The sequence below is a fragment of the Balaenoptera borealis genome (assembly GCF_965194805.1).
Source record: "Balaenoptera borealis genome assembly, chromosome: 12".
Classification (NCBI taxonomy): domain Eukaryota; kingdom Metazoa; phylum Chordata; class Mammalia; order Artiodactyla; family Balaenopteridae; genus Balaenoptera; species Balaenoptera borealis.
In genome coordinates this window covers 56,404,176-56,424,532 of record NC_138869.1, presented here as the reverse complement: position 1 = coordinate 56,424,532, position 20,357 = coordinate 56,404,176, and the positions used below count along the sequence as shown (strand labels likewise).

Below are 20,357 nucleotides of genomic sequence, written 5' to 3'. Positions count from 1 at the left end.
CATGAAATTCTGACAAAAGGCAAAATTACAGTGATGGAAAACAGATTCGTGGTTCCCTGGAGTAGGGTGGAAATGAAGATTTTCTGCACTAGAGAACCTTCTGGGGTGAAAGAAGTGTTCTAAAACTGTATTGTGATGGTGGTTTACACCCATATAAGTTTAGTAAAACTCATCAAACTGAGTGAATTTTATGGTATGTAAATCACACTTCAATAACTCTGTTCAAAACAAGAGGTTCTGCAGGTTGTGCAAATCTGGGGAACGTCTAAGCCAAGGCCATGATGTTCACAAGGATGGCTGAAAATATGGTAATGTTCCAGGAACATCAGTGTTATGGTTGGGTTAGCTCAGGCCTGCTCAGACAGCTTTGACATATTAAAACCAGCTTAAGATAAATTTAATATAAAAGGTTTACACAGCAGGCAATAAAGGTGCTGCCCTTATTATTTTCAGACATAGCACCCTTCCACAGAGTTAAGAAATCAGGAATGATGGAGGGGCATTGTACTTTAAGAACGACATTATAGAAGATGAAATGTATGCCCCTGAGAGGCACTACAGAGGGTTGGATAGGTTTGGGTAGAGTCCAGGGTGGTACCATTTGTGTATTAAGATTCTGTTTTCCAGAACATGACATCCTGGACAAGGGTGAAAACCCCAAAAGATTCCCTCACATGAACCAGACAAAACACTCTGGCTTTGGACAGAGATACAGCAGATTGGAATCCAACTCCAGCTCTCGCTGACGTTTAAATGTTTTCATCTGTGAAGTGGGTTTACTGCTGCCTATTGTAGGGTGCAGTTCTGAATATCGGATGAGAGGATGGAAGGGAAATGTACGCTCCGACGCGGTGGTTTCACTCCACTGCCTGAGCCTCTGGAGACTCCACAACAGGGAATCTCTGGGAGGGGGACGTGCAATGTACCAATGTACGTAAGGCTTTAAAAGGAATGGTCTCACATCTTCCCAAAACGTGTCACTGGGCACAGTTCTTGAGTATCGTTTTCTAAGTTTTCAGTAACTTAGTAGTGGAAGAAAAAGTGATGCAGTGAGGCCTGCGTGTGCAGATAGCAGCCCCTTCACCCTGTGGTCGGCCCAACATCCAAAGGATGCAGGACATCCAGCAGAAGATGCTATGGAAGACAGTCCTGAGTTAAGTTCTGGTCTGTCTCAACTCATACTTGCCTCCTGCAGTGGCTCAACCAGAGTTTCCAAACTCCCTGTTGAATCCCAGACAGTCATCACTGATGTCTAGGAGACAGAGAAAAACACACTCCCGTGAAAAGATGCTGTAGATTAGCATCAGAAATTTTTCCTTTCTTCCTCCCTTAAAAAAATGTACATCTTCTCTGTACAGGATTTAAAATACAGGTAAGCAAAAAAGAAAAGGTAAACAATCTCTCAAACAACCACCACCCAGATATGCTCATACTGACAATTCTGTTTATGTTGCTGTGGTCCCCTCCTGTGGGAACATGAGCATGTGTCGATATATGACGAATGCAATGTGTGTCTAGATACCAGAGCCAGACAACCGGGGTTCAAACCGTATCTCTACCACTTGTAGACGTGTGACTTGGTAAATCGGGTAAGAGGACAATACGTTCCTCTGAGTCCTTGTGGGGGACGAGTGGATTAAATATACAGTATGCTCAGAACTGGGTGTGGTGGAGGACAGTGCCCAATGTCTGACAGCAGGATGCCCCGGGCAGGACATGCATCTCACACAACGCCTGGTCTCTGCCATGTCCACGTGTGTTCACGTGTCTACCGACGTTGAACAGGCCTGGGCTGAATGTGTGCATACGTGCAGCTCTTATGTCTAAACACACAAAATGGGATCCAACTTAAGGCAAACTGCTTTTTTAACACCACTTACCATGGTCTGCATCACCATTTTAGTGGCTCTGGGGTCTCCTACTGTACAGATGCACCATCCTGTCTACGCTCTCCAACTGTCAATCCTTTGCATAATTATTTGGAGTTGTGTTTAAAGGCTCACCTAGTAGATATCACAGAGATTCAAAAGGAAGTCAAATAAAGATCAGAAAAGCAATAGTCCACTAGATCAAAACAAGACTATTTTCTACTCCTTTGAACCAACCTCAAGTTAGTGAAGTGGCTTATTCAGCCCACTCAAGTCTAGTTATGATTTAAATCAGAACCTATAATTTAACACCTGCTAAACATTAAAAACAGTAAGATCATTTGAATACAAATTTTATTTAATAAAAAGACTACATGATTTGTACAAAATAAAAATCGGAAACACCTTGAACGCTTCCATTCCAACTCTGCAGATGCCTCTGTGTGTTGCTGGGCTGCCACCCTCACCCTATGTCCACGCAGCCAGACGGGGGTGCGTCAGGCACCGTCAGAAACCTCAGGTGAGAACACACCTAATCTATTTTCCAATCAAACTCTCCAGTGAATGCTGACCTTCCGAGGGGCATGTGAGGTATGAGCAAGGCTAGAATTCCAAAGGGTCACAGTCCTTGTCATCACACACGGTCCAGCCATGAGTCTTGGTTTTGGTCTGCAGGGACACGGCTGTGGGTCTTCACTGCACCGATCACCGGCCTGTCCACGAACTCCACGGTGCACAGTTCTGGGCCACCATGCCCACAGGGCGCACGCTCTAGCTCCAGCACGATGATGGTGTTTGGGGCCGAGGTCACCAGGATGTGCTGCGGCACGAACAAGGTCATCTGGGGGCCCCGTGCTGGCCAATAGCGGCCAAGGTTAAAGCCATTAATCCACACCTGACCCTGGAGAGAGAGAAAACCATCAACCCAGCTGCACTGACCACCCTGGGGGGTGCGAGAGCCTTGGTGCAAGGAGGCCAGGGCGGGGAGGCGGGCAGTGTCCCCAGAAAGGCGCTCTCCTGCCACAGGCCAGGCCCAGAGCCAGGCCAGGCCAGGGTGGGATCCAGCATCCTGCCGAGATGTCCAGCCAAGTCGGGCAGGGGCTGGGTGGGAGAAGCCACAAAAGCTGCCCCTGGTACCCACACTGCTTCAGGAAGAGATGTGTCTGGTCCCTTTGACTGGCTTCAGCACCACACATATCAGCACTGGATGACACTGTGGCAGATGCACCAAGTTACTGGATTTCGTCCTGGGTCCAGGGCGGGGTGGGGGTCAGTCGCCTGTCGGCACACACCAGCCTCTGCCTGGCGCCTCTGTAGGCAGCTGCCTCCCTGCCTCCTCAAGGAGACGAGCTTTCCCTCTTTATTCTCCCCTCCTCCAGGCAGGTGGTGACCTCGCTGCCTCTGTGCACGAGATAAGCACGGGGCCTGCAGCCTGGGACACACAGGTCCTCTAGAAGGATGTGGAGGTCGTGGAGGGAGAGACGGGGGCCGCCCAGGTGGGTGTCTATGTTCCTGCTGTGTTTTGGCAGTTTTCACACCAGCATCAGAGTGAGGGTGGGGACTTGCTTCAAGGAGCAGAGGGGATCCTACAAGCTGCAAAGACGACTTCCGTGAGTAGGAGAAGCTGCTTCCACCACAAAACTGAGAGGGAGGAGAAAGTCCTCAAGAATAGGGACCAGGTGCAGGTGTGTCTGCACAGCCTCTAGGCAGGAGCTAGGATTTGCTCACAGGTGGGACTTAGCAGTTGGATGAATAGATGGAACCTTCTGTTACACAGAAAGAGAGCAAAGGAGGGGAGATCTCACACACATGACAGAGCAAGTGGGGAGAGAGAGAATAGGTGGGAGAGGATGGGGGGAAGGAAGGAAGAAGGAAGAAGGAAGGGAGGGAGGGAGAAGTATAAAAATTGCTCCCGGGCTTCCCTGGTGGCGCAGTGGTTGAGAGTCTGCCTGCCAATGCAGGGGACACGGGTTCGAGCCCTGGTCTGGGAAGATCCCACGTGCCGCGGAGCAGGTGGGCCTGTGAGCCACAATTACTGAGCCCGCGCGTCTGGAGCCTGTGCTCCGCAACAAGAGAGGCCACGATAGTGAGGGGCCCGCGCACCGCGATGAAGAGTGGCCCCCACTTACCACAACTAGAGAAAGCCCTCGCACAGAAACAAAGACCTAACACAGCCATAAATAAATAAATAAATACTTTAAAAAAAAATTGCTCCCACGGTGGCCCAAATGTATTGGGGGACACCCTGGAGGAGGCCCAGTCCTGGCTGCCACCTGCAGCCCTGACCCAGCTGCAGAACTACTCAGTTCTCACCTGGTTAACCCCAGGTGTCCCCTCAATGTCAGCTTCCTACGTGGGTTCAAACCTTACTCCTGCCACTTACTGGCTGTGTGACCTTGGGCAGCTCCGCACTCACTCTTGTACTCGGGGACAGTGAGGGCGGGAGGAAGCAGTGCCTGGCCCGTGGTCAGCACGGTGTGGCAGCACCCCTCACACCAGCACAGTGAAAAGACCTTGGCCTCCACAGGCCCACGAAAGGAGGCCAGTGATGGAAAGCCACCTGTCTGTTGGGATAAGTCATTTAGAAAAAGGGTGGCAGTTTCACAATTCTCAGAATTATTTTACTCTTGTTTTTACCACGGGATATGCTATCTCGATCCATCCTGAAGGTGCACGCAATGAAGCCTCACCAGGTTTTATCAGTTGAAGATCTGGCAGCACCCTGTTTCCGCAGTATTAGAGAACAGCAGAACTTGACTTTTGCGGTCGAGGGGGAACGATGGGCTCCAAGGGGGAGTGCGAGAGGGCTCGGTGAGTAGCACACAAGGGCCTGGCCTGGGCTCCACGGGCTCCACACTGCACCCCAGCCACGGCCACGCTGAGGGTCAGTCCCTTCTACGACGCTACCCCTCACATCCCTCGTGCTGCACCGGGCATGTCCACCTGGAAGCTGGGGACCGGGTCCTGAGCCCCCCGTGCTGGTTATGGGGACCTGGGAGCCCAGGGTGGAAATAGGCTCCCCTGGCTCCCTCCAGGGTTGGGGGATGCAACTCACCCGGGCGAGGAGACAGGGTGCAGCGAGCAGGGGCCCTGGGAGCAGAACGCTCCCCGAGCAAGGAGCAACTTGCTGGACACTGGAAGGTGGAAGGGGAGCCGGGGCACTGCTGGGGGTTTTCACGGTTAAACGAGGAACTGACAGAACCAGGCACCTGTGGGCTCAGCTCAGCCTTGGTCCACCCACTACTCCAGGTCCAGCTCGTCCTCCTAGACACTGCCCTGCCAACCAGCGGCGCAGTAACTGCACAGACAACAGCCCCAAAGACCTCCCATGAGCTTCCCAGGGTACCACTTGCTTCTGGGAGTCCCCAGAGAAGCCGACTGGACCAAATCGGGAGGGTGATGAGCGTTTCTGCCTTTGATTGTCTGGTCCTTCTTCCAACTTTCACTTCTCCAGCTGCCCCCATGTTTCTGGAAGGTCCAACTCCCACTAGCGAACGCTCGTGGTGGCCCCACTTCCCAGACTACTCTGTGACCGACGGATGTAACCCCCAATTGTCACTCCTAGCTGCGCATCAAAGGTGATACAATTTTTCTCCTGATTCTCCTTAATTTGCACGATCTGTTCTAGTTATTCTTTTCTCCCCCAAATTATCACCTGTGGCCTATTTTAAGCCTTCAGCTCCCACGTGGACTCTCTTTTATCGGCTGCGCCGCGGCGTGCGGGATCTTAGTTCCCTGACCAGGGATCAATTTCGTGCCCCCTGCAGTGAAAGCGTGGAGTCTTAACCACTGGACCACCAGGGAAGTCCCTGGACTCTTTTAACTTGCCCAAGTGACTCCAACACGTGGGCATCCTGCCTGGCACCTTCCCTCCAACTTTCCCAAAACCCAGGGTTACATTGTCTTTGGTTTTGGTTAATTCTCCAAAGCTATGAAAGTCTTCAGGACAAACTTCCCCTCTACTCTCACTCCTTAACAGAATGGACATTCGATGAAGCCTGTGATGGTTTGGTTGCCCTTCCAAGAGAGAGGAATGAAGGATTGGGAAAGCACAGGCAGAAACCTTGCACATCTGTCTTCTTTCTTTGAACCCTGCCAGTCACCATATGAACAAGCCAGGGCTGGCTTGGTGGATGATGAGAGAGATGTGGACCAATCTCTGTGGCCTCAGCAGGCAGACAGCCAGCCCCCCGGGAGGAGGGCCTCCTCGCTGACTAGAAGGCCCTGCCCAGCTGAGACCAGCAGAAGAACCACCACCCAGTCTGCCAACACTCCAAATCAGGACCTAAATAAATGGTTTTGGTTTGAAACCACTAAGTTTGGGGTGGTTTGTTAAGCAGCAAAAGCTAACTGATATGCATCTCCATGGCCTCAAGGTACAGTAGCATGCTGCTTTTTAGTAAAGTAAATGATGTCATTGAACCCGATTTAACAAGAGTAGGATCGTCCTCTACTAGTCAGTTCCTCTTTCACTAATCAGTCTACTACTCAGTTCCTCTTTCACTAATCAGTCACCAAACCCCGTTAGGGCTGCCTCTGTCGTGTCTGGGCCTCTCTCAGGGTTGTTGTTAAGAGACAGTGAGAGGACACAGGTGAGCACTCAGCACAGCGGCTGGTGTTCAGGGAGTGCTCCATGATGAGGCTGTTCCCACAGCTGGGCCCCCTCTCCATCCCCCCACCCCCCCACTGCTGCACTGAAGTCCAGCTTCCTTCCTTGTCCTTGGACCACTTCTCCTGCAGAAGAGCAGGTTTCAGGGGAATGAGGAGGAAGGGTCTGTCTTCTATGTATCGGGTGGGAGGTGCCTCTGAGGCCTCCGGTAGCTGGTCCACCCTGCTGCTTGGACGTGGTGTTCCCGGTCCTCAAAAGTGGTGAGTTGGAGCTGAAAATTTGGGTGTCGCCAGCACATCTGTGAGGATGACCTCCTGTGAAAATGTAAGAAGAGGGCCCAGGATCAAGTCCTGAGAACTGAAACACAGACACAGAAAGAGAAGCCTGAGGAGGAATGAAGACGGGGAGGGAAATCAGAAGTTTGGTCACAGACGTCAGGAGAGCTTCAAGGGAGGGAGTGGTTACCCTGTGTCAGACGTTACTTGCCAAGAGGTTAAGTGAGAAATGTCTGGGGTGTCACTATGTGGGTGTCGGTGGCCTCGGCGGGGACAGTTTCCGAGGAGTGTGGGAGCAGAGTTCCTCCCCATCGTCCTCCACTCAGAGTCAGTTCTACAGGTTGGGTCCTTTCCTAACAGCCCCAAACCTGGGACAGGCCCCGAAAGCACACCTTTAACTTACATTGTACCCCACCTCCCCATCTGTACAGAATTATCCGTATAGACTCAAGACTGACAGGTCTTCTAGAGGATCCCATCAGGTCTGGAAACAGAGATGACAATATTCCATTGTACTGAGTGCAGCTTTCCTTTTTTGCTGTGTTGCAGGCTTTGGTGGCCAAGAGCAGACAGCTCCTCTTGGATGAACAGGAAGTACTTGCGACTGAACATGCCCAACACAGGGCCTCCGGTCCCCTCCTGTGCTCCTCAGTTGCCCCTCTCAGAGGCTGACAGCTCCATCCCTCCAGTCGTGTAGGCTCCAAACTCTGGAATCCTGCTTCTGAACAACCAGCTGTAAGCTGGGGGTTCCCACGCACCCCTCCTCAGGTTCAATAGTTTGCTAGAATGGCTCACAGAACACAGAAAAACATTTTACTGATATTTATGGACTTATTATAAAGGCTACAACTCAGGAATGGCCAGATGGAAAAGATTCACAGGGCAAGGTAGGAGGGTGGCTGAGCTCCCAGCCCTCTCCAGGTGTACCTCCCACCCAGGTGTACCACCAGCACTTGAATGTTTTCACCAACCCAGAAGCTCCCCAAATCCTGTTGTTCTAGAGTTTTTATAGAATTTCATCTCCAGGGCTTCCCTGGTGGCGCAGTGTTTGGGAATCCACCTGCCAAGGCAGGGAACGCGGGTTCGAGCCCTGGTCCGGGAAGATCCCACGTGCCGCGGAGCAACTGAGCCCGTGCGCCACAACTGCTGGGCCTGTGCTCTAGAGCCCGCGAGCCACAACTACTGAGCCCACGTGCTGCAACTACTGAAGCCCACACGCCTAGAGCCCGTGCTCTGCACTAAGAGAAGCCACCGCAATGAGAGGCCCGCGCACCGCAGCGAGGAGTGGCCCCTGCTCCCTGCAACTAGAGAACGCCCGCGCGCAGCAACGGGGACCCAACACAGCCAAAAATAAATAAATAAAATAAACAAATTTATAAAAAAAAAAAAAAGAATTCCATCTCCAGTCCCCCACCTTGGCTTTAGAGGTTGGGGGTGGGGCGGAAAGTTCCAACCCTCTAATCACATCATCTTTCTGGTGACCAGGCCTCCGGATAAGACTGGTCACCAGAAAGACCAATTGATTAGAGAGCTGGAAATTTCAAAGGCAAGATGCAAAAAAAGAGTCTCAAAATAGAAGGGATTTCTGTCAGCCCTTTGTTATAAATTCTTTTATTTCATGATTTTTTTTACATCTTCAAAGAGGGAATGTTTGCCTTTAAAGAATAAAGTTGCTTTTTGTCCGTATTCTACGTTGATTCTTAACATTCAAAGCTTAATTCTGGTAGAGGAAAAGCGGGAAGTTATCCCACCCCTCTCACTGCCAGGCTTTGCTAGGCACCCAGACGTACTGCGAGTGGTAAAAAAATGCAGGAAGGCTACACAGGATATTCATGTGAGATTATCCACACGCATCTGAAGGAGAGATAAACAGCACACACGTCACTGCAGCGGCAGAGCACGACATTTCAGGTCTGGCCCATCTGACCCAGCTGGAGCACTGAAGAACAGTGCCTCCTGCGGGGAGTTTGCATCAGACGAGAGTTCTGTGCGGACAAAGCGCTGGCCTGTGTCTCTGGGATAGAGCAAAACATGCCTGACCGCTTCCCACTGAAATCCCAGTTGACATTCGGGCATTTAACCAGAAAGCCACATCTGACTTAAGTAAGGCCGAGTAATCAGAAGTGATTTTTTAAATCTCCTGAATCACCCTTATCAGTGACTTCATTCACTCCATCAAGGTAGTTTCTCTACAGCAAGTGAATAGCATAAGTCAAGAGGCTGGGACAGGGGCCTGACAGGGCCTCCCTGCTGGAGGTGGATGGAGCGGGGTTAGTGCCTGGAGGCAGAGTCTTGGAAACGGCCCAGGCTTCAGGTAGTCCATCCCCAATGCACCCCCAGATCTGCCAAAGTGCTCATTCTCCCAAAGTCAGAACTCCATGCCCTGTTGGGGGTGGGATCTGTCTGTCCTGCATCTGCTGATCATTCAGAACCTCAGGAGCTGGCCCGGGACTGTCCTTGGCAACAGGGACCACTGCTCGCTGGAAAATAACAGAAAACACACATGCTCTGTCCTATGTATGATACACCTATGTCCTCTGACCTTCAGACCTGTGCAACCCAGGTCCACAAAGCCTGTGGATGGGCCTTCTTGCAGGTGTGTGTGTAAAGCTTTACTGAGTTATAATTCACATACCATACAATTCCCTCATTTCAATGTACAATTCAGTGGTTATTAGTTTACTGCAGAGCTACCCAAGTATCACTCCGAAGAGAAACCCTGCACTCTTTAGTATTTACTCCCCATCTCCCCCCAATAACCCCTTCCCCTTGTTCTAGGCAACCACTAATCTTTCCATATCTAGAAATCTGCCTGTTCTGGACATTTCTTTTTTTTCTTTTTTCTATTTTTTTTTTTTCCGGTTGTGTTGTGCGGCATGCGGGATCTTAGTTCCGCGACCAGGGATGGAACCCGTGCCCCCTGCAGTGGAAGTTTGGAGTCCTAACCACTGAACCGCCAGGAAAGTTCCTGTTCTGGACATTTCATATACATGGAATTGTACTGTTATGTATGGTTTGTGACTAGCTTCTTTCACTGAACATGTTTTCAAGGCTCATCATGTTGTAACATGGATGAGTACTTCATTTATTTATTTATGTATTTTCATTTATTTTTATTGCCAAATAATTTTCCATTGTGTGAGAAGACCAGATTTTGTTTATGCATTCATTAGCTGATGGGCATTTGGGTTTTTCGACCTTTTGGTTGATTTTGGATAATTTTGGATACTACTGCTGTGAACATTTGTGTACTCGTTTTTGATCGGACATATAAATTAGATGGGCTTCTGGGGTTCCAAGCCCCTTGACACATTCATACATATTGTGTGTACACGTACTTTTCAAGCATGACGGTGCAGAAAATCCATCAGACTGACTAAGTAAGTAAAGAGCTTCTGCCTGGATAATTAGCACAATCTCCCAGCTGGCCTTCGAGGCCCCGTACATGCTGCCTGCCTCTTCGTGTGGGCCTTCAAGTCAGACAGACCCGGGGCTGGCGAGCCTTTCCACCACCATGTCTGTACCTCACACACGTTGCTGAGGTCTCTGAGCCTCTACCTGCTCATCTGCAAACTGGAGACACTATCAGGACATCCTACCACAGGGGCCTCCTTTGATGATTATGAAGATAGTGTCTCTTAAGTGCCGAGTAAAACTCCTGGGTGTGACACTTCTATGACCTGGCCAAGGCAAAACCCCTTGACCTCAAAAACATCCTATGCTTCTCCATTTCTTCATTTTTGCATCTACTATTCTTTCACCTGAAATTCCCTCCCTGACAAAGCCTCCGATTCCGATGAAGCACCATCCATCCTTCAGGTGTGTTTCAAGCTCCATCTGAGCCCCCTAGCCCTGTTCATAACCCCTGTGACAGATAATGTTCTCTTTCTACTTTGCATTTCCTGAAGGTTGTTTCTCTTAAGGCACTAAACTGACACCACCTGGTGAGCAATGGTTTGTGCTGGGTCTTCTCATTGGCCTTGGCCCTGTACCCAGAGCACCAGCCAAGCCCCTCTTCACCAACAGGACCACCCAAGGGCCTACACTCCTCGCACGTGCTTTCTTTCAAGGGACCCAGCAACACAGGCAATTCCCCCTTTCCACCTGAAAGCAGTTACAGAGCAGCCAGGCCTAGGGAGGACACAGAATAAACTGGGCACTTAAAGAAATGCCCCTCGTGAAACTTATGACTCAGTGGGTGAAACCAGGGTGCCAGCCTGAGTGATGAAGCGTCACGGAGCTGAGTCCAGGCGGGGCACGAGGTGGATCAAGGGGGACTAAGGGTCTAAGAAGGTTTCAGAGAGGAGTTAATGCCAGTCCTGACGTCGTGAACCCGGTGGGCAGAGGGAGGGAATGAAAAAGCATGAACAGAGGACACCAAGAGGGAAAAGGGGGAAAGGACCGGGGGTGGGCAGGGAGCAAGAGAACAAGAACGAGCCTGCTTGTGCTCCAGTGGGAAGATCCGGGGAGGGCTTTGTTTTGTTTCTGGGTCGCAGAGGCCCTGGATATCGCTTCTGGGCTGCAACACGGGAGTTGGCAGAGAAGACAGAAAGGCTGACAAAATGCAGGAGGAGAAAGAGAACAGGATCTCGGCCTGGAGGAAAGAGGTGGGAGGGGGATTTGGAGCTTAGACTTCCTCCTAGAGGCCACTGGGCAGGAAGCGAGGGTGGAGGCGGAGAGGTAAGTCTGACAGGAAGCTGAGGAACAAAGGAGCTCCACCTGATAGTGTCAAGGAGGGTGAGTCCTCAGCGGAGGGGGTGGGGAAGAGGAAGGTGGTTTAAGGCGGATGATGAGGGTCATAAAGGCCAGCTGGGGACAGGGAAGAGAGAGGCCCAGGACTGCTGGGCAACTTGGGACCTCCAGAGTCTGGAGACAGTGAGGGGAACGTGGCCCCCTGACAAATGTGCCGGAGTGGCTCCCCCAGGGCTGCTCAGTTACTGGTGAACCAGCAGAGGCCAATGTTGGACCCACTCCCAGTGGAGGATGATCAAGGGGACAGAGTGGAAGGGCAAGGGGGTCAGTGCATTGATGGCCCTTAAAAAAATGGTGATGATGTCTAGGCAGGATAGGGAAGAACTGCGGCCTTAATGGTGGAGCTTCAGGTCATCCATAAGATCCAAGAGTAGGCTTGGGAGGCATGAGAGTTCGAGGGATAGAAATATGTGGCCAGAGAGAGGATGGTAGAGCTTAAAATTCCGGAGGTATATTCATCAAGAAATACAATATGCTTGGACCTTAAGCCAAGTCTCAATAAACTTAAGAAGATTTTGCAACCATCACCACAATTTAATTTTGGGACATTTCCGTCACCCCAAAAAGAAATCCCATACCCATTTGCAGTCATTCTCTATTCCCACCCTCAGTCCTAGGTGACCATTCACTTACTTTCTGTCTCTACAGATTTGCCTTTTCTGAACGATTCACGCAAATGGGATCATACAATATGTGGCCTTCTATGACCGGCTTCTTTTACTTAGCATAATGTTTTCCAGGTTCATCCATGTTGTAGCCTGTATCAGTAGTCTGCTCCTTGTTACTGTGGAATACCATTCCATTGTACGGATATTGCAGAGTTTATTTATCCATTCATCAGTTGATGGACATTTTGAATTACTTCCAATTCTTGGTTATTTTGATAATGCTACTATGAATATTTGCATGTAAGCCTTTGTATGCACATATGTTTTATGTCTCTACCTAGGAGTAGAATTGATGAATCCTATGGTAATTTTATATTTAACCCTTGAAGGAACTGCCAAACTGTGTTCCAAAGTGTTTGTACCATTTTACATTTCCACTAGCAATGTAGGAGATTTCCCATTTCTCTACATCCTTGCCAACATTTGTTCTTGTCCATCTTTCATTATTATAGCAATTCTAGTGGGTATAAAGTGGTATTTCATTGTGGTTGATTTGTACTCCCTTAATGATGTTGAATATTAAGCATCTTTTCATGTATTTATCAGCCATTTGTATATCTTCTTTGGTGAACTATCCATGCAAGTCATTTGCCCATTTTTTGATTGGGTTGGTTGTCTTCCTATTATTGTGTTATACGAATTTTTATATATTCTAAAATCAAGTCCTTTGTCAGATATATGGTTTGAAAACATTTTCTGCCAGTCTGTGGCTTGGATTTTCATTTTCTTAATAATGTTTTTTGAAGGGAAAACATTTTCAATTTTGATGAAGTCCAATTTATCCATTTTTTCCTTTAAGGATCATGTATTAGGTGTCAAATATAAGACATCTTTGCCTCACCCAAGATCATAAAGATTTTTCTCCTTCTTCCAGAAGTTTTATAGAGGAATTAAATTAGAAATCAAAATTAAGATATGCTTTAAAAAACGCACAAATATATGAAAATTAAACAACACACTTCTAAATAATCCATGGTTCAAAGAAGAGATAATAAGGGAAATTAGAAAATATTTCGAACAGAATGATAATGAAAATGTATGTCCATAAACATGTAAAAAGCAAACATTATAAAAGGGCATTTATTAAACACATGCCATGTGCATCATCTCTTCCAGTTTTTTTTCCAGTATTTTTTTCCTCTTCTCCTTCAGAGTCAAACTTCTCAAGAATGTTTATCTTCAAGTATCCGTATTTATTCATGTGTTCATGTCCTCCCCCTACACTCCTCAGTAGAAGGCCATCTGGCTTGCAATGCTTCACTCTGCTGGCTTAGCCCTTACTGAGGGTCCCCATGACCCCCTGGTGCTAAATCCAGCAGAGATGCTTCTGTCTTCATCTCACTTGTCCTCTTGGCAGCATAAATGTTGTTCTCCTCTCATTTTTTGGTCTCTCCTCCTCACTTTCTGTCATGTTTGTGTCTCTCAAAGATCAGCCTGAGGTCTTCCTTTCTTCCTTCTTCATCCTCTCTCCTTAGAGGACCTCGTCTATCCCATGTCTTCCACAACCATCCATACACAAATGATCTCATATGTATGTTCCCAGCCCAGATCCCTCCTCTGAATCCCCACCCGTAAATCCAACAGCCTCCTTGTGTACCTTCTTTCCACTGTTCTCCAAGGAATTTCTAACTCAGCTGTCCACATCCAGACTCATGATTTTGCTCTTCCAGCCCAAGTCTTCTTCTGAAATTTCTTCTTTCAGTAAATGGTACCATCTACCCAGCTGCAAGCCTGGAACCTCAGAGTCATCTGATACGTCCTTCTCTTTAAATCCCTATATCCAATCTGTCATTACATCTTATTGATTTAACTTTATTCTTTTTTTTTTGGCTGCACCATGTGGCTTGCAGGATCTTAGCTCCCCGACCAGGGACTGAACCCACGCCCTTGGCAGTGAAAGTGCGGAGTCCTAACCCTGGACCACCAGGGAATTCCCGATTTAACTTCAAACATCTCTCCTATAGTTGATGTCATCTCTATTTTGGCTCCCACCATCCCAGTCTCTCAATGAAACTATGGTCCAGCCTCCTAGACAGTTTCCCTGAATCCACATGTACCCTCAACCAACCCATCCTGGGGTCACAGAGGCTCATCACATCACAATCGTGCCATGTCTCTCTGCTGCTTCAGTGACTCTCAACAGAAAGACCAAACCTTAATATGGTTTAATTGGCCTGTCCTGATCTGGTCTCTACCCACTTTCTAGCCTCTTCTCTGAACCACACTCCCTTTTCTCTGTGTTCCACACATTTCAGTCCTTTATCAGTTCCTCACACTGGCCACTTTCCCCTCTAACCACATGGCCTTTGCACATGCTGTCTCCTCTGCCTGGAGCATGTTTCCCTCCCCTTTCTGCCACGTTAATTCCTATTCAACACTCCTATCTCTGTCAAGCATCATGTCCACAGGTAAGGCTTCCCTGACCTCCCTGACAAGGTCAAATGCCCAATTATTATCAACCTCCATATCTCTTCTTAGCACCCATTGCAGCTGCAGTTCTATCATTTAATTTGGGTGATTATATGATTTGGTTTGGCTGCCCCAACAAGACTTTAAGTTCCATGAGGGCACGAACCATATCTGGTTTTTTTTTTTAAAAGATTTTTTTTTCCTGAGCCCTGTTTTTTTTTTTTTTTTTAAAAGATGACATCTTTTTTAAAAAAAATTATTTATTATTTTTATTTTTGGCTGTGTTGGGTCTTCGTTTCTGTGCGAGGGCTTTCTCTAGTTGCAGCAAGTGGGGGTCCCTCCTCATCGCGATGCACAGGCCTCTCACCATCGTGGTCTCTCTTGTTGCGGAGCACAGGCTCCAGACGCGTAGGCTCAGTAATTGTGGCTCACGGGCCTAGTTGCTCCGCAGCATGTGGGATCCTTCCAGACCAGGGCTCGAACCCCTGTCCCCTGCATTGGCAGGCAGATTCTCAACCACTGCGCCACCAGGGAAGCCCCCCATATCTGGTTTTATTCATTATTGTATCATTAGCACCTGGCACAAAGTTTGGGCACACAGTAGTGAAATGGAGCAAGACACTATGGTCCTTCCCCACCATGTCCTCAGCCTGCCTTTTGTCTCTAGAAAAATTTTAGCCAAAGGATAAGGTTAATCAGAGAAGTGAGAAAAATACAGAAGCAAAGGAAAACAATCAAATAGGACAAAACAATAATAGTTTAGTCATTAAGCAAAATCAAGGACCTTTAGTTTGGGATTTCCCTGGTGGTCCAACGGTAAAGAATCTGCCTTACAATGCAGGGGACGCAGGTTCGATATCTGGTCAGGGAACTAAAATCTCACATGCCACAGGGCAAATAAGCCCATGCGCCACAACTACTGAGCTCACTTGCCTCAACTAGAGAGCCTGTGTGCCACAAACTACAGAGCCCACGTGCCTTGAAGCCTGCGCGCCACAACTAGACAGAAGCCCACGTGCAGCAAGGAAGAGCCTGCGCGCCGCAACTAAGACCCAACACAAGCCAAAAATAAATTAAAAAATAGTAAATAAATCTTAAAAAAATGTTTAAAAAAAAGGACCTTTAGTTCCTCCTCAAGGGCTATAGATAATATTCTGAGTCATGTTCTGTGAGCTGTCTTATAGATACTGAAATCCCCACCAGGTGGAAGAAGTTAACTACATGAGGACCAGACTGTAGCCATCACATAAGCTGCCACAATTCAGAGAATTGGCCTCAAGGAAATGGTAACAAACCGACCCTGGAACTGAAGATTAACTGTACTTAAAACAATCAAGATGATGGTGGTCAGACCACCGCAGGACCAATTTCAAGACGACTGTCAGAGCTGACTGTGCTGTTTCTATACGTAGCCCCCTCCGTCCACTTATAAAAGCTCTTGCCCCCTGATTGTCAGTTGGAGTGTGGGGGAAGTCGGCTTTGGACAGGAGTCTGCCCTCCCCACCACTTGCCAGCCTTGTAAATACAGCAAACTTTCCTTTCCACCAACCTTGCCTCTTTATTGGCTTTTGAGCAGTGAGCAGCTGGACCCACTTTTGCTAACAGATTTTGGCTCCCAATGTGAAGCTGCACTCTCACAATATCTGGCTCCTTGGGGTTTTCTCCAGCAGAGCTGCCACCATGACGATGCACCGGGATGGCTGCAAGGAGCCCACTGCTCATGGTTCGCTGGCCCTGAGAGGGGGATTTGGGGGCGTTCCTAGCAGCTGCCAAAACCATTTGTTTCGGGGATCCTCCCTGTTTCTCCCCTGCTCACCGCTGGCTGCCAACGTACGCTTTTCACTGGTGGAACAGAAAGATGCCTCTGGACGAGCTGATGAGCTCCAAGACCAAGGTAAGTTCACTGGTGTGCACTTGGGCAAACTTCTCTTTGAGCATGAGGTGCTATTTGGGCATTTTGCCAATTGGTTCTGATGTGTGTCTGATGTTGAGAACCATTTGTGAGCACTGAGTGTCATTTGGGCATTTTGCCAATTGGTTCTGACGTGCGTTTACCATTGAAGACCGTTTGTGTTGGGAAGTGTTTGTTTGGGACTCCGTATTGGTCATTCTCTCAGAGGATCTGTGACAGTTCTGTCTTCTGGTGTGTGAGTGTATATTCTATTTGTGTATTTGGTATTCTTGTTGCCTTTTGTAAAATGAGAAATTCAGGTTCAGTTCATTAGAAAGATTTTAGCTATGACACTATGACTAAAGAAAAAGAAAGATGATTTCTTAAAACACTGTGTGGCCACCAACAGTATTCTTCAAACTCCGAAAAAAATTGGTTAAGATGAAATTCTGTTGAAATTCCAAAACTGGTTATTTTTGTATATGCAGTTAGAGAAAGCTAGCTTGATAAATACTTTTTTTTTTTTTTCTCAGGATTCTGACCCTGAGAGAACAAAAATATGCTTAGGAGAAAGTTTGAAGTTAACTCTTAACACATTCTTGAAATACAAACACAGCTCACTTTGCCTGAGACTTCAGCCTTGGGTTAATTAGTAGAACTTCGAGCCAAAAAAAAAAAAAGAAAAAAAAAAAGGAAAGAGGACTTAGGTGTATTAAACATACATCTGGTACCACATTAAAGAGAAATTGTGCATGAAAAAAATGTATGTTTTTAGAGGTTATGGAATACGTTCTTAAGTTTGCCAATCGGAAAATGCTGGTATAACAGTTCGATTACTCGTTTCTTAGTTTTGTTAAGGTTTTAAAGGGTTAAAAATTGTAATGTGTAAAAATGATAAGGGAAACATTTCAGTATGTAAAGCAAGTAGGATGTGTGTTGTTGGCGAGAGAAAATATAAAGAATGGAGATACTTTTGTTTTCTGTTTTTGTTTTTTTTCCTTTGGCCATGCCATGTGGCATGCAGGATCTTAGTTCTCCAACCAGGGATCGAACCTATGCCCCTTGCAGTGGAAGCATGGAGTCCTAATCACTGGACTGCCACCGAATTCCCTGGAGATATCTTTGTTGAGGGATAAAAGGAGAATAATTTTGTCCTAAAGCTGGTTGCTTCTGGATGGGAAAAAAATAAGGGACAAATTAATATGGATACAGAGAGTATCCTTTTTTTTGTAAAAAAAGGTACTTTGAGAAAAGAATTTTGTACGTTGTTAAGATCGATTAAGATTAGATTGAATTTAATTATGTAAATGAATTTTGTTATTAACAGTAAGCTGGTACAAGGTGGGAATCTGGTTTTCTCTCTGTTAAGAGAGCAAAGTTTTCCTGGAATATTGAGCTGCTTTTGAAAACAGATTGTAAGTTTCTTTATCTATCTAATTTTGAGTTTTCCAGAGGGCCCCTGAGGAATCTCAGATAGAAATATTGATAAGACATTTGAAGAATTCTAATGGAAAGCTACTGTTTTTCTTCTAACTATACGTCTGACCCCAATGTTTAGGATGGAAAAAAATGTTTAATGAAGTTGTCACAGAGTATAACTACTAATGATGTGTATCACTGCTGGCTTTAAGTTTACTGCTTAAAGCACATGTACAATGTTTGTGTGATAACTGGGTATAACTGATAAAATGTATAGCCTATAAAATGTTTCCCCATCAACATACTTTTCTGTACTTGTTTGTTATGTCTGATTAGTTTTCCCCCAATGTAGATGACTAGACAAATATATAAACAAAAAGTAGGCCTAGCACTGAGGGACATGAATGGACCCAGAGTAGGCAACTGAGTCACTACGGCAACTTGGAAAAATACATTGATTATCAATGTTTTCTATTTACAATTGAAAGGGGAAAATGATAGAAGAAATTTTCACATATTGAGGTATGGGGAAGTCATTCTGTCTTATACCTGATTTAATTTGAACTTTAGGCTAACCAAACAGCCTGTTTATGGCCTATTAAACATACACTGTACATCCGCTTTAACCATTAAGGAAAAAAATACATTCAGAGAATAGTACAAAAATACATTTTGGGGCTTCCCTGGTGGTGCAGTGGTTAAGAATCTGCCTGCCAATGCAGGGGACACGGGTTCAAGCCCTGGTCTGGGAAGATCCCACATGCCACGGAGCAACTAAGCCCGTGGGTCACAACTACTGAGCCTGTGCTCTAGAGCCTGTGAGCCACAACTACTGAGCCCGTGTGCCACAACTACTGAAGCCTGCACGCTTAGAGCCCGTGCTCTGCCACAAGAGACGCCACCGCAATGAGAAGCCCACACACCACAGTGAAGAGTAGCCCCCACTCACCATGACTAGAGAAAGCCCGCATGCAGCAACGAAGATCCAACGCAGCCAAAAGTAAATAAATAAAATGAATAAATTTATTTAAAAAGCTGATCTTCAAAAAAAAATACATTTTGATTATTACCCTCATTGCAATATGTCTACTAATTTTCAAATGTTTGTCCAGGTACTATGACAAGGCAATCAAAGACAGAGGCAATGTTTTCATAATACAAAATATTGATGCTAAGCTTGGAACACGAAATTATTTCCAACTCTGTGTCCATTCCCCAAATTAGGCAGGACTAGGCCCCATTTCAACAGGAAGTAGCCAGAGCAGTTGTCGCCCCATTCCCTCAAAGATTTGGGGGAAATTGGAACAGAAATGGAACTAAAACCAAGTTCCTCTGCCAAGTTTATGATTAACCTCTCTATCCAAAACTTTATTCCCTTTCTTGTTCTATACCTGTCCCTCATCAAGACTGGGGAGTATCAAAGAAAAGGGGGGATTGAAATGGAGCAGGACCCTATTGTCCTTCCCCCTCCATGTCCTCCACCTGCCTTTTGTCTTGTAGAAAAACTTTAGCCAAAGGATAGGTTTAATGAGAGAAGTGGGAAAATACAGAAGCAAAGGAAAACAATCAAATAGGACAAAACATTAATAGTTTAGTCATTCAGCAAAGTCAAGGACTTTAGTTCCTCCTCAAGGGCTATAGATAATATTCTGAGTCATGTTCTGTGAGCTGTCTTATAGATACTGAATCCCCCACCAGGTGGAAGAAGTTAACTACATGAGGACCAGACTGTAGCCATCACATAAGCTGCCACAATTCGGAGAATTGGCCTCAAGGAAATGGTAACAAACCGACCCTGGAGCTGAAGATTAACTGTACTTAAAACAATCAAGATGAAGGTGGTCAGACCACCGCAGGACCAATTTCAATATGACTGTCAGGCTGACTGTGCTGTTTCTATATGTAGCCCCCTCCGTCCACCTATAAAAGCTCTTGCCTGCTGATTGGGGGCGGAGGGGAGTCAGCCTTTGGGCAGGAGTCTGTCCTCCCCACCCCCAATTGCTGGCAACCAAAATAAGGCAAACTATCCTTTCCACCAACCTTGCCTCTTTATTGGCTTTAGAGCAGCAAGCAACTGGACCCACTCTTGGTAACAGTGGCCACCAAAATATTTGTTGAATGAATAACTGAGTCATGATAAGGGCATCTAGGGTGAAAACAGGACTTGAAGTGGAGAAGACAATGGTGAAAGAACACATGCTGATGTCTTCAAAGAATAAAGGAGAGTGAGCAGGCAGTAAAGTGGCCAAGGGAGAGCTGAGGATCGTACAGACAGTGGTGGATGCCCCCAGGGCACAGGGGCACTTTCACACGGAGGTGGGGGTGTTCTGAGAGTATAGAGTTAGGCACGAACAAGAGAAAACAGGTTCCCCAGAGATTCACCCCTTTGCCTGGGCCAGATTTTGTTCAGGATAAAGAAGAAGGGCTCCTCCTAGGCACTTTCCAAGGGGACTATGATTTTTCTTA

The 20,357-nt window shown here is 47.0% G+C and overlaps 1 protein-coding gene and 1 long non-coding RNA gene across 10 annotated transcripts in view; one reads left to right on the top strand and one right to left on the bottom strand.

Moving 5' to 3' along the window:
- The window catches only part of GLB1 (galactosidase beta 1), a 99,002-nt gene that overhangs the window by 10,083 nt on the left and 68,562 nt on the right, over positions 1 to 20,357 (bottom strand). For 2 of the 9 annotated variants that reach the window (XM_082348546.1, XM_082348544.1), the window contains one exon: positions 2,206 to 2,769. The exons of 6 other annotated variants lie outside the window; for them this stretch is intronic. In XM_082348546.1, the coding sequence (XP_082204672.1) occupies positions 2,503 to 2,769 (267 nt within the window). In that variant the 3' untranslated portion in view covers positions 2,206 to 2,502. Of the gene's footprint in view, positions 1 to 2,205; positions 2,770 to 8,175; positions 9,233 to 20,357 lie in introns of those variants that run through there. One more of the 9 variants, XM_082348545.1, reaches the window with a different exon arrangement.
- The window catches only part of LOC309608565, a 31,228-nt gene continuing 20,109 nt past the window's right edge, over positions 9,239 to 20,357 (top strand). Inside the window, exon 1 of the long non-coding RNA XR_014232973.1 lies at positions 9,239 to 19,305. This is a non-coding gene — a long non-coding RNA (uncharacterized lncRNA). The remainder of the gene's footprint in view (positions 19,306 to 20,357) is intronic.